Source organism: Leucopleurus acutus (genome assembly GCF_964270905.1).
Source record: "Leucopleurus acutus genome assembly, chromosome: 14".
Taxonomy (NCBI): Eukaryota; Metazoa; Chordata; class Mammalia; order Artiodactyla; family Delphinidae; genus Leucopleurus; species Leucopleurus acutus.
This window is the reverse complement of record NC_139156.1, coordinates 44,540,538-44,553,282: the sequence shown is the minus strand read 5'-3', so window position 1 is coordinate 44,553,282 and position 12,745 is coordinate 44,540,538. Positions and strand designations below refer to the sequence as shown.

The following is a 12,745-nucleotide window of genomic DNA, read 5'->3' as shown; positions in this document are numbered from 1 at the left end:
CTTGGACAACTGGATATCCAATGCAGAAGAATGAAACTAGGACCCTACTTCACAACATATAAAAAATTAACTCAAAATCATCATAAACTTAAGTGTAAGAGCTAAAACTATAAAACTTTTAAAACAAAACTTAGGAGTAAATCTTAATGACATTGGGTTAGGCAATGTTATCTTAGATATGACAACAAAAGCAACAAAAGATAAAATAGATAAATTGGACTTCATCAACATTAAAAACCTCTGTGCTTCAATAGACATGACCCAAAACATGAAAAGACAAACTCTAGAATGAGAGAAAATGTTTTCAATCATATATTTGATAAGGGACTTATATCCAGAATGTAAAACAGCCTTTTACAAAACAATAATAGAAGACAAATAAACCAATTAAAAATGGAAAAAGGATCTGAAGAGACATTTCTCCAATGAAGATGTACAAATGGCGAATAAGCACATGAAATAATTGCTCAACACATTTAATCACTAAGAAAATGCAAATCAAAACCATAATGAGATACCACTTTACACCCTGAATAGCTATAATCAAAGACAGTCAATAACAGTGTTGACAAGGAAGTAGAGAAATTGGAACTCTCCTATGTTGGTGGGATGTAAAGTGATAAAGCTTCTTTGAAAAAACATTTTGGCAGTTCCTCAAACAGTTAAACATAAAGTTACCATATGATCCAACAATGCTACTCCTAGGTTCACACCCAAGAGAAATGAAAGCATACGTCCACACAAAAATTTATACATGACTGTTCATTACAGCATTATTCATAATAGGCAAAATGTGGAAACAATTCCAATATCCATCAACTGTTGAATGGATAAATAAAATACAATGGAATATCATTTAGCAAGACACAGGACTGGATTACTGATAGATGCTACAAAATAAATGAAACTTGAAAAAATTATGCTAAGTGAAAGAAACCGGTCACAAAAGACCACATAAACTATGATTCATTTACGTATATTGTTCAGAAGAGGAAAATTTATGGAAACAGAAAGTTAGAGTAATGGTGTATAGTAACTGGGGGTTAGGGAGGATTGGGAGTGACTGCTAATGGATAGAATTATTTGGGGAATGGCATAAATGTTCTAAAATTACATTGTGATGATGGTTGCATAACTGTGAATATACTAAATCATTAAATGTATACTTTAAATGGGTGAAGTGGTATGTGGTTTCTATCTCAATAAAGCTATTTAAAAATAAAGGTGTGGAGATGTGTATTAACTTTTAAAGAGATTTGAACTGAAAATATAAAGTGTTAGTTCTCTAGTTTTTTAGGAAATCTGGCTTTAGAGAGCATCACTCGCCCTGGGGCAGCAGGACTGGATGCACGGATACAGAGCACAAAGCAGCACAGATGTGGTGCCAGGTTAGGTGGGTTCAAATCTCGATTTCTATGCTTGCCACTATTTTCTCTTAAGTAAGTGACAATTTCTCTGAATGTCTCTAGAGAAATGATTGTCTATTTCATAGAATTGTTGGAAGTATTAAATTAGGTCCCATGTCTAAAGTGTTTAGCACAATACTTGATAAATGCTATGGTTTGATAACTGATAACTATTTAATAGTATCTTTGTTGTTATTATCATTTGTTAACAAGGACCAGATTGAAACATATAAGACCTTTAAGCACCCAATGGCTATGTATAGGCTCCAGTCATCGAGTTACATGCTTTTATTTCATACTGAGGGATTTTGCCTTGGATTTACTGAGCATTTATTAACCTCTCAAGTATCAACAGACTCTTATTAAAAAGTACTTCTTACTCTACTCCTCAATGTGTTATTAGAAAACTATGAGAGGGAATTCCCTGGTGGTCCCATGGTTAGGACTCCGCGCTTCCACTGCAGGGGGCACGGGTTCGATGCCTGGTTGCATGCTGTGTGGCACATCCAAAAAGAAAGAAAAAAAGAAAAGAAAACTCTAAGAAACACTTTGGGGGTTTATTTATGGCCCTGTCATCAACAGAGGGTTTTGTCTTGATAGCCAAAGGCTAGCTGATCATCCAGTTGAAATTAGCAGTTGGACTTTTGGTAGCTGGTGGGGCTAAGTACAATTTTTTCCAATGGTTTTCTGCTCCTTGAATATCGGGGTAAGGGAATTTGCTGTTTTCCCATTGGGAACTTGGGAGTGGAGAGAAGTTTAGGGATTTGAGCGAGACCACACAGTAGGAACCAGTGTCTTACCACCAACACTGCAGTGCAGACTTCCCCGTCCTTATTCTCTGAACAGTCAAGGAGCACCTCCTAGACCTGACAGCGATTAGTAATTCTGTTAATATTTTTCCCTCTAAAAGTAAGTTTCTCAAGCAGCAAATCCTTTCAGGACCAGGACCATGTTTTAAATAATTCTTCTATTATCTAGAGCAACCTGTCCTTGTCTGACACATCGACTGCACCTCTGAGGTGACATTGATGAAGCACTCGTGGACCAGAGACAGTCAGACCTTTACACCATTTGTGTATTTGATTGAAAGAGCCACACACTTAATCCTGACTGCTCATAACTGATGGGATAGTGTGAACATTCAGGCACTTCTGGGGGGGGGGGGGGGTCACACCATTGCTGGACATGGGAGACTTGCTGAGAAAATAAGGGCTAGTTAATTCTCCAGGTAAATGCCTGGAGTAGAGACGGTTAGGTCAGCTGAAGTTGATTTCCCCGGGGTCAGGATTTATCCAGCATCTTAGCAAGGGGGAGGGTGGAAATGTGCTTCTAAGTGCTAAAAAGTTTTTCAGGAAGGATGTGTCACTTCTGACTGTGAGAATAATTTCTTCCCAACTGTATTTGTCTAGGGCTTTGAGACTAGGAGACAGAAAGGATTCCTGAGCAGGAAGACTGTTGTTAGTCTCCCCAGTGTGGAAGCAAACACACTTAAGGGAGGTGATGAATGATGGGCACTTTCTTGCTAACAGATGGCCTCTAGTTAGGTCACTTTGTGTGCTTTTACCTGATGGTGTTCTCAGTGGGGTCAGGGGCAGACTCTGGAAGCTCACACACACACAAAATGGGCCTGATTTTTCAGGTTGTCTATTTTTACGTTAGGATTTGGCTGCTGGACTAGGTTAAACCATCTGTCACCTTTACGACTGGTAAGTGGTGGGCTGAAGTCTCAAAAGTACATCCAGAGTGGGGGGCTAACTGGACTGTGATCCTTCATTCTTATCATATCCCTGTATAAATACCCAGCTTCTTCTCAACCCTCAGATTCACAAATCACAGAGCATGAAGGTCGTCCAATTCAATCCCCTCACTTCCCAGTTAACAAAAGTGTGATCCAGAGCAGGGAAGAGTCTTGCCCTCAGTTACGATGCGGTGGGTGAAAATGCCATGAGCAGACCCCCAGTCTCCTGCCTTCAAATCCATCTACTTCCTGATATGCCCCCACTGTCTCCCCATGCGCATCTGTTCCTTGGCAGCCCAAGAGTGAAAAGAGTGCTCATGGCAGCTTAGTTAGCCATAAATACTCTCTTAATAAAGCCACCCTGTTACGGGTTGTTTCTGTTAGAAGGAATTATTATTGCCACAACATAAATTTCCTGAAAAAGATATGGTCGGGTCACACAATGTAGCCTATTATGAGAACCAGGGTAATAAAACAGCCAGATTATTTATGTGTCTCTCTGGGTTCCTGGGGCTTATCTCAAAGAAAAGAGCCAAGATGCTGAGACAAATGGAGAAGTAAATGCATGTGGCTGTGAACAGTATGGGCAATTTGTTCAGAACCATTTCTGCAAAGGCACTTTTCAGATTAAGGCCTGACATGGCTAGTGATGAGCACGATTTCTCTGGGAGATGATCAGCCATGCTCTGTCCTCGCTGAGGACAAAGGAAATGGGATTAAACCACAGCAGAAGTCACGTTCACTTCATAATGAGGCAGGATCACAAGTCTGAGGAGGGTCTGGGGTCCAAAGGCATTTTCGGGTCAGTGATGAGTTGTGTGGCCCGCCCTCTGTGCTTGGTTGAAGGACATGCCCCTCTGGACAGAGAGGGCTAGAGAATGCCATGTGAGCCCTCCCCCACAGGGCATTTACTCTGGCAGATGTGGCGACACACATCCCCCTCCCCACACCAGACATTCGACTGACAAGGAGATTTCAGGAACGTACAGGCAGTTGTCGAGCCCCAGCTTTGTCCCTCTGGCTCATGCCTTACAGCCAGCCCATTTGCTGAGGCTGGGCATCCTGGGCCCGACCTCCAGCCAGACTGCTGCTGCCCACAGGCATCTTCCTAGACCATGAGTTGCTTTCAGGTCCAGGACTCTCTGAATGCTTTTATGACACCCCCTGCCAGTAAGGGGTGGGTGCAAGTGATTGGTATCTCATCAGGTACCATGGTGACTTGGGAAAAAAGAGAAAAATACTCTTTTCCTATAGGAAAAGATTCCTGTTCACATCTTGACAAGCAAATTTCCGATTATCCTTGGAGTTGGGGAGTGGGCAGGACAGCTCAGGGGGAAGCACAGCCCTTCATCCCCTGCCCAGCATCTCCCACTAAGTAACAACCCCACCCCACACCTATCCAGGCCTCCGCAGGGGCACCGGGACTGGCAGGGCATGGATTGGTGAGGCTGTGGCCACTCCTGCTATGAGGTGACACTCGTGTTTATCTTTCCTTTAATTTAGGTCTTAAGTCTGTGATTTCCTATGTTGGCAGGAAAAATAGAGAGGTAATTTGCTTTCATTAAGAATGGAGCTCAGGGCATGTTCGCTCCTAGTACAATGAGAGAACAGTTACTCCCTCATCCCTACCCCCATCTACAGTGGCACTGGGACACGAGAGGAGGAATCGAGGGGACACCTCCCACCATCAGGGGAACATCACATCTGTTGGGTAACACTTCAGATGACTAATATTCTTGTTGGTACGCGGTTGCCAGATAGACTTCCCACAGAGTACGAATTTTCGAAAATGTAGAACAACCAACATAACTGCCACTAACACTACATTGCCGAGAATTAGCCTCTGATACACTGTGGAGTCGTCTGGTGTCTGAGGATCAGCTTTAGGCCACCAGCATTTCAGTTTTATTCTGACAGTTTGCTTAGAAGTCCCATGTACGGAAGAGAGTAGGATGTTTCAGTCTGAAGGGATCCCAGGAAGAAATACACCACTTGGCAGGAATGGGTCATTCGTTACCTGGCTTTGTATTGATTATACAAGCTCTGGGCCATTGAACCGAGAGAGACTATTTTGCCACTGCTGATTTAAGTTGGATCTAAGAGTCTGAAGCAAACAGTGTAAGAAAATCTGATGAAATCAGTGTTTCCAAGTAGCTTTGGAATCAGCTCCTGTCTTACAAGTAATAGCTCTATTTCTTTCCATGAGAAGGAAGATGTTTCTCCTTAAATCACATGCCCACCTGGAGATGATAAGAAGGCATGGCCAGACTCCTTGGCCCTCAGGTTTCCCACACGTCCTTGTGTTCAGTCCAGGACACTCCCTGCCAAGAGGCACTGCTCCCACCTTTGTGCTGAGAGGCACAGCATCCCTGAATGGCAGGATCTCTGCACAGCGGCTGAGCCCGTCAGATTCTTCTCAGATACTGAGTGTCCTCCCAAAAGAGATCTGGACTAGAAGAGCTTTCAGAAACACCGGGCCTCACGGAAGGTGGGCGAGGACTCCATGGTGACCATGCCCCCCTGACAGGTAAGCCAGGAGCACAGCAGCTGAACTTTGCTTCTTTCAGTTTTACCCTCCCCAATCTTCTGTCATCACATCTTCCATCAGTCACTCCCCTGCTCAGAATCCTTCCATGGCTCCCACTGATAGGGCAGGAGCTCCAAACTGGGCAGCAAACACTCCCTGTAGTGTTAATTCCTGTGGGCTCTCCTCACTCCATCCATCCATTTGCCCTGTCACATGGGATACTTACTCTTCTCTGCATATTCAGTGCCTAGTCCTGCCCCTGTATCTTTGCCCAGTTTATCCCTCTGCAAGGCATTTTCCCTTTTTTTTTTCCTACCTGATGAACTCCTAATCATCCTTCCAGGCCCAGACAGCCTTCTCTAACTGTCCTTTCATTCCACTGTTCTATCTTGTTGACTCCAGAATTGACTGCTCAGTTTCTGATGGAAGATGTGATGACAGAAGATAGGAGAGGGTAAAACTGAAGGAAGCAAAGTTTCATCTACATTCCCATGGCACTTTGCACCACGCCTCTCTTAGGACACTCATTGCAATGCCTTGGGAACCGTCTCCTCCATTAAACTATGGACATCTATTTCCCATCTTTTCTCTGTAGCTCCTAGGAAAGTCCCTGGCACTATCTAAGAGCTCAGTTAATTAAATGGAGTGTGTGCTTCAATTAGCATTGCCAGATTCCCCCAAACATTACCAGGGGAATACAAAATACAAGGCTTGGCTAAATACTCAAGACTGAAGGAAGACAGTGTCATGGAACACGGTTGAACAAGTGGGGGAAGCATATTAGGAAGTGCATACGGTAAGTGACAGATCAGTGTCCTGAGGCCACGAGGGGCAGGCAGACAGGTTTTGTGCTCCTAGCAGCAATCTGCTTGTGGTCTGTTCTGGAAACAAAACATTAGGAAGATTTCTGCAATGGTGGCCCAGGCTGACCAATTGCAGGGCAATCTTACCCAGACACCTGGAAGCCCAATGGTGTGGTTTGCCTCACAGAAAGACCATTCCTTGGCAACCTGCCCTACTCAGGCCCGCACACGTCTGTACAAAATAAAACGCAAGGGACAAGACCCAAGTCGGCCCTGAGGGCAATTTTTATACATTTTAATACAAAATACCAACTATAGTTTAAGTGGAGTCCCTAGTGCCTTGTTAATTCTGAACTACTAATGCTTCTGATCATGCAGCATCTTTAAAGGGAGGTGTGCAGAGCACTTTGTAAGTGGAATATCATTACACTTCCTTTACTGCCTCCCCTTGAGAGATCCCTTCATGTAGGGAAGCCACTGTCCAGGTTCCCCACACTGCAGGGGGGATGTAAGACCCCAATGGAGGGAGGTACCACAACCCTCCCAATGTTCCAGCAGCCATGGGAAACACCACCTTCCTACACCTTCCTACCTGATACAGAACTAGGCTTGGTCACAAGAAAGAGTGATAGAGAAAGAAAACATTAACAAGTGGAAAAAGTGAAAGATAAGCTGACAAAACTAGACATGCAAAACAAATAAACCCATTAGCCAAAGAGAACTGGGAACACAAGGAGGCTGCTTCCAGAAGTGTGGCATTCTGGAGATCTGAGAGTGAGGATTACGTATTTTATGTACGAAAAAACTAGTGGCCAGTGCTAAAATTCACTGCGACCTATTGAAAGCTGATTTGGGAAATCACCACAGATGGAAAGAAGAAAGAGGGCTTCCCTGGTGGCTCAGTGGTTGAGAGTCAGCCTGCCGATGCAGGGAACATGGGTTCGTGCCCTGGTTCGGAAGGATGCCACATGCCGCGGAGCGGCTGGGCCCGTGAGCCATGGCCACTGAGCCTGCGCGTCCAGAGCCTGTGCTCCACAACGGGAGAGGCCACAACAGTGAGAGGTCCGCGTACCGCAAAAAAAAAAAAAAAAAGAAGAAGAAGAAAGAAAGTCAGGCTGTTACTAATGATACCTCTTACTGATCACAGGTCAGAACTGAAGGTCATGGTAAACACTTAAGCCTTTCATTCTCTGATTCCCACCGCCTTTCCTTTTGCAAATGACTTTGAAACCTTAGCTCTGGCAGCTATTACACACACACACACACACCATGCACTTCCATGTGCTACGCTCAACAACAGAATTATCCTCTGTCATCCTTACTAAACCCATCTGAATCCGTCAGCTCATTTCTGGAGGACATCCGAACGACATTGATAGCCCTCGCAGCTGGTGAAAGAGCATGCTAAACCTTTCTTGACTGCCAGCTCTGGGACAAGTCGCCTTGTTGGTTCCTTCTTTTCCCTCCTTCACTCATACACATAACAATATGCAACTTCCATGCCCCTCTCTTTGCAGTCTCCACATAAAAATGCTCCTTCTCTCCAGTAAAAATAAAACCTTGTCTCAGGCCCACATCTCTCGAATAACTCTCATCCTTTCTGTGTTCAAAGGCAAATTTGGGCACACAGATCGTCAGGCTGACCAGATGCTTCCTCAGACCCCGCCCCTGCCTCCGTTCCTCCACCCCCACTGCAGCTTCTCTGGTCACTAGGCATGAAGGACTTCCGAGTCTAAAGCCAATGATTCTTTCCAGTCTTTCTCTTATGTGACACTGTTACAACGTTCACTGAACTTGCCCATCTCCTATGACACCACACCTTCTCCTCTCCCTTTTCCTCTGACCACCACGGCTGCATTTGCTTAGCCTCTTCTACAGAACCTTGGATGTCAGAGTTACTCAGGGTTCTCTCTTAACTGACTCTCCATGTGCCTCCACCCTGCCACATGGCTCCATCACTGGAGACCTGCTTATCTCTCTCTCCAGTCCGGCTCTCCCTCCAGGCACCAGACCCCTGAGAAGCTAGCTGCCTCCTGGTCGTTTCACTGGGCATTTCTCAAGTGTGTTAATAAACTCAGCTTTTTCAAAATGTTTTTCATCTACTTTGTTCTAAATGTCTTTTCCTCAAGGATCCCATCTCAGGAAACGCCACCAACTGTTGATTCTTCATCTTGGATCTTGTCTGTACCAGTTCTCAGTTTAATGTGTCTCAGCTGCAAATCCATTCTTTATTTCTTGTTCAGCGAGCTGTAAGCATTTCTTGTCTGCTACTGGCGCCCATGTGTTCGACTTTATCAGTAGAGGATGCTGGAGGAACACTGCAGGAGGAAGGGGCCTCTTCCTGGTGCCAGCATGCTTCTGTTCGCTTATTCTTCCAACCAGGTTGGGGTGAGGGGGCATCCAGTGGCACTGGGCCCTAGCAACAGGTCCAGAGCACTCAGTCCTCTGGCAAGCTTGCAGCCTCAGCCCAGCCCAGTGACACCTCATCACCTTCCCCTGGCCACCGTTCCAACCTCAGCTTTCAACATCCCTCCTCCCTCTATCCTTCCTAATGTTGGTAATCTGTGCTTTCTTTGCTGCTTAATCAATCTTGCTGGTAGAACTGTACCGTTCCACAATGTGTCTTCTCAGAAAATAGCTTTTGTTTTTTTATCTTGTATGTGTTTTATTTTAATATACTACTTCATTAACTTCATTAACTTCCTCTTTTTATTATTATTTCACACTTTGGGATAAACTCAATTTTATGTTAACTTTTTGAAATGACAATATAGCACATTAAAGTAGCATTATCCCTTTAAATACTGCTTCAGCTATACTCCACCGCTTTTGATATACAATCCTTACATTGTTATGAAGTTCTAAATCTTTGATAATATTCATGATGACTTCTTTTGATCCATGAAATTTATAAAGGTGTGTTTTTTAGTTTATTGTGTTTTGTTGTTGTTCTTTCCTTATTTTTTTCTTTTTCCTTTTAACTTTTGATATCTAATTTTATTTCATTGTGGTCAGAAAATATGGTCTATATGATAACGATTTGTTAGTATTTGCTGAGATTTCAATCTTTACACATTTCACAAGTGTTTGAAAATAATGACTAATTTCTCTTTTTGTTTCATGTAAAGTTATTTCTATAAAGCTATTATACCAAGTTTATTCAATTAACTCATCAATTATGAGAGACATGTATGAAAATCTCCCACTATTATTATAGGTTTATCAATCTTTATGGAAACTTTGATCAATTCTATTTTATCCCTTTGATATTATGTTTTTAAATATATACATATTTCCCCATTGTTTTATCTTTCTGATTAATATTTCCTTTTCCTTATTTAGTAATTATGCTTTCCGTTCCTATTAGTGCTTTTTGGTTTAAAAAAATATATTTAGTCTAACATTCATATTGCTTTAGTTTCTAATTTTTACTTTTATTTTAGGTTTTAGGTTTAGTAGAACCTCTTGCAAAAAGAACGAACATAGCTTAATTTTTTAATCTAACTTAGCAAAGTTGTTTTTAACTATAAGATTAATCAACTTAAATTTATTGTAAGTATTGATATATTTAGACTTATCATTCTTTTTTATTTTTAAGTTACTGTATTTTTTCTTTCTTTATTTTTTCTTTCCTACATTTCTGTATATTTACCCATGCTTAATTCATCCTATTCCCTTGTTCTCTAATAGTTACAATTACACATTCTATTTCTATTAGTTTTATGAGCTTCCATTACATTTTAATGTGCATACTAGACTCTACAAAGTATAAAGTTAGATTTTTAACTTCCTCCCAGACAATACAAGAACTTTAGAATGATATTTGTCCAGCATATCTCCTCCTCCAATCTGCCAACTTACTGTATTGTCTAGTGTTTAGTTCCACCTTTTTTTAAATCCCTAATTTTAGTCATTTTAAAAATTGCTGACAGGTGTACTTTTTTCTTCCTGAGTGCTATTTCACTGGGAGACCTTCCTTCTGATTTTAAGACTTCCTTCTTGCTGAATTATATTCTTTAAGTCTTTCATTAGGTTTTGTAGAATCCATCAGATTTTCTATGTGGACCATCATGTCATCTGTGAATAAAGACAGTTTTAATTCTTCCTTTCCAATCTGGATAACTTTTATTTCATTTTTGTGCCTATTTGCCCTGGCAAGAACCTCCAATACAATGTTGAACAGAAGTGGTAAAGGCAGACACCCTGCTTTGTTTTGGATCATAAAAGGAAAACATTCAGCCTTTCAGCATTATGTATGAATGTTAACCATAGGGATTTTTCCCTAGATGCCCTTTATTGGATCAGGAAAGTTCCTCTCTATTCCTAGTTTTCTGAGAGTTTTATCAGGAATAGATTTGGATTTTGTCAAATACTTTTCCTGTGTTTATTGAGATGATCACATTTTTTTTTTCTATTTCAGTTTGTTAATATGAATTGCATTGATTGATTTTCAAATGTTAAATCAACCTTGCATTCCTGGGATAAATCCGTTTGGTCATGATCTATTTTATATATGATTGGCTTAAACTTGCTAAAATTTTGTTAAGAACTTTTGCATATATGTTTATAAGGGGTAGTGGCCTATAATCTTTTCCAGGAAAGTTTTGGTACCAGGATAAAGTTGGCTTAATAGAATGAGTTGAGAGGTACCATACTCACCTCAATTTTCTGGAATAATATAGCAGAATTAGTAGTATTTCCTTCTTAAATATTTGGAAGAATCACCAGTGAAATGGGTGTGGAGTTTTCTTTGTGGGAAGGTTTTAATAACAAACTATTTTCCTTTGATATAGATTTACTGTATTCAGGTTATTTCCATCTGAGTGAGCTTTGGTGGTTTGTGTCTTTCAAGGAATTTCTCCATTTCATATAAGTCATTGATTTATTTGCATTAAGTTGTTCAAAATATTTCTATACTATATTTTCAATATCTGTAGAATCTGTAGTGATGTCACTTCCTTCATTCCTGATATTGGTAAATTGGTTCTTTTTCTTCTTTCCTAATAAGTCTGAAAAAAGGTTTATGAATTTTATTAATTTTCTCAAAGAACCAGCTTTTTATTTTATTAATTTTCTCTATTTTGTTTCTCTTTCATATTTCCTTGATTTCTGCCCTGATCTTTATTTTTTCCTTTACTTGATTTGGGTTTAATTTGTTCTTTCTCTGATTTCTTAAGGTACATGCTGATGCCATTAATTTGAGATCTTCTTTTCCATAATTGACCTATAGTGCTATAAATTTCCTCCTGAGTACTGCTTTAGTGGATTCCTACAAATTTTGCTAGGTAGCATTTTCTTTTTCATTTGGTTAAAAATACTTTATAATTTCACTTTAAATTTCTTTTTTGATCATGGTTTATTTAGAAGTGTGCTATGGTTTCCAAATGTTTAAGGACTTTATTATTGATTTCTAATTTAATATCTTGTAGCCAAGGAACATATTTTGTACAATTTGAATGCTTTTAAGTTTATGGACACTTAATTTATAGCCAAAATATGATCTAACTTGGTAAATGTCCTGCATGCACTTGAAGAGAATATATACTGTAATTGTTGGGAGGAATATGTCAATTAGTTCAAACTGGTTGATAGTGCTGCTCAAATTTTCTATAATCTTATTGATTTTCTGTCTATATAGTCTATCAGTTTTTGAGAAAGGGGTATTGAAATCTCTGACTATAACTGTTGATTTATTTCTTCTTGAAATTCTCCCAGTTTTTCTTCATATATTTTGAAGTTCTCTTTTTACAAAAAGTTAGAATTGTTTTGTTCTCTTGATAAATTTATCCCTTTTTATTTTGAAATTACATTCTTTATATCTGGTATTATTTACTGCTCTGAAGTCTACTTAGTCTTACATGAAAATAGCTACTCCAGCTTTCTTTCGATTAGTGTTAGAATAGTATATTTTTCCATTATTATTTTTTAATTTATTCATATCTGTATATTTAAAGTGAGTTTTATTTAGGCAGCATACAGTCAGCTTGCTTTGCTATACAATCTGATAATGTCTTCTTGTTCACGGGCCTCTCACTGTTGTGGCCTCTCCCGTTGTGGAGCACAGGCTCCGGACGCACAGGCTAAGCAGCCATGGCTCACGGGCCCAGCTGCTCCGCGGCATGTGGGATCCTCCCGGACCTGGGCACGAACCCGTGTCCACTGCATCGGCAGGCGGACTCTCAACCACTGCGCCACCAGGGAAGCCCTGTCTTCTTTTTTAACTAAGGTATTTAACCCATTTACATTTTATGTGGCTATTGATTTGGTTAGG

General features: G+C 40.7%; 1 protein-coding gene across 6 annotated transcripts in view; it reads right to left on the bottom strand.

Annotated features, from left to right (window-relative positions):
• Positions 1–12,745, bottom strand: part of LOC309971598 (uncharacterized protein) — a 380,232-nt gene that overhangs the window by 274,908 nt on the left and 92,579 nt on the right. The window contains exon 3 of one of the 6 annotated variants that reach the window (XM_082854807.1): positions 8,282–10,551. The exons of the other annotated variants lie outside the window; for them this stretch is intronic. Within the exon in view, the coding sequence (XP_082710933.1) occupies positions 10,548–10,551 (4 nt within the window). The 3' untranslated portion in view covers positions 8,282–10,547. Of the gene's footprint in view, positions 1–8,281; positions 10,552–12,745 lie in introns of those variants that run through there. 6 annotated transcript variants of the gene reach the window in all.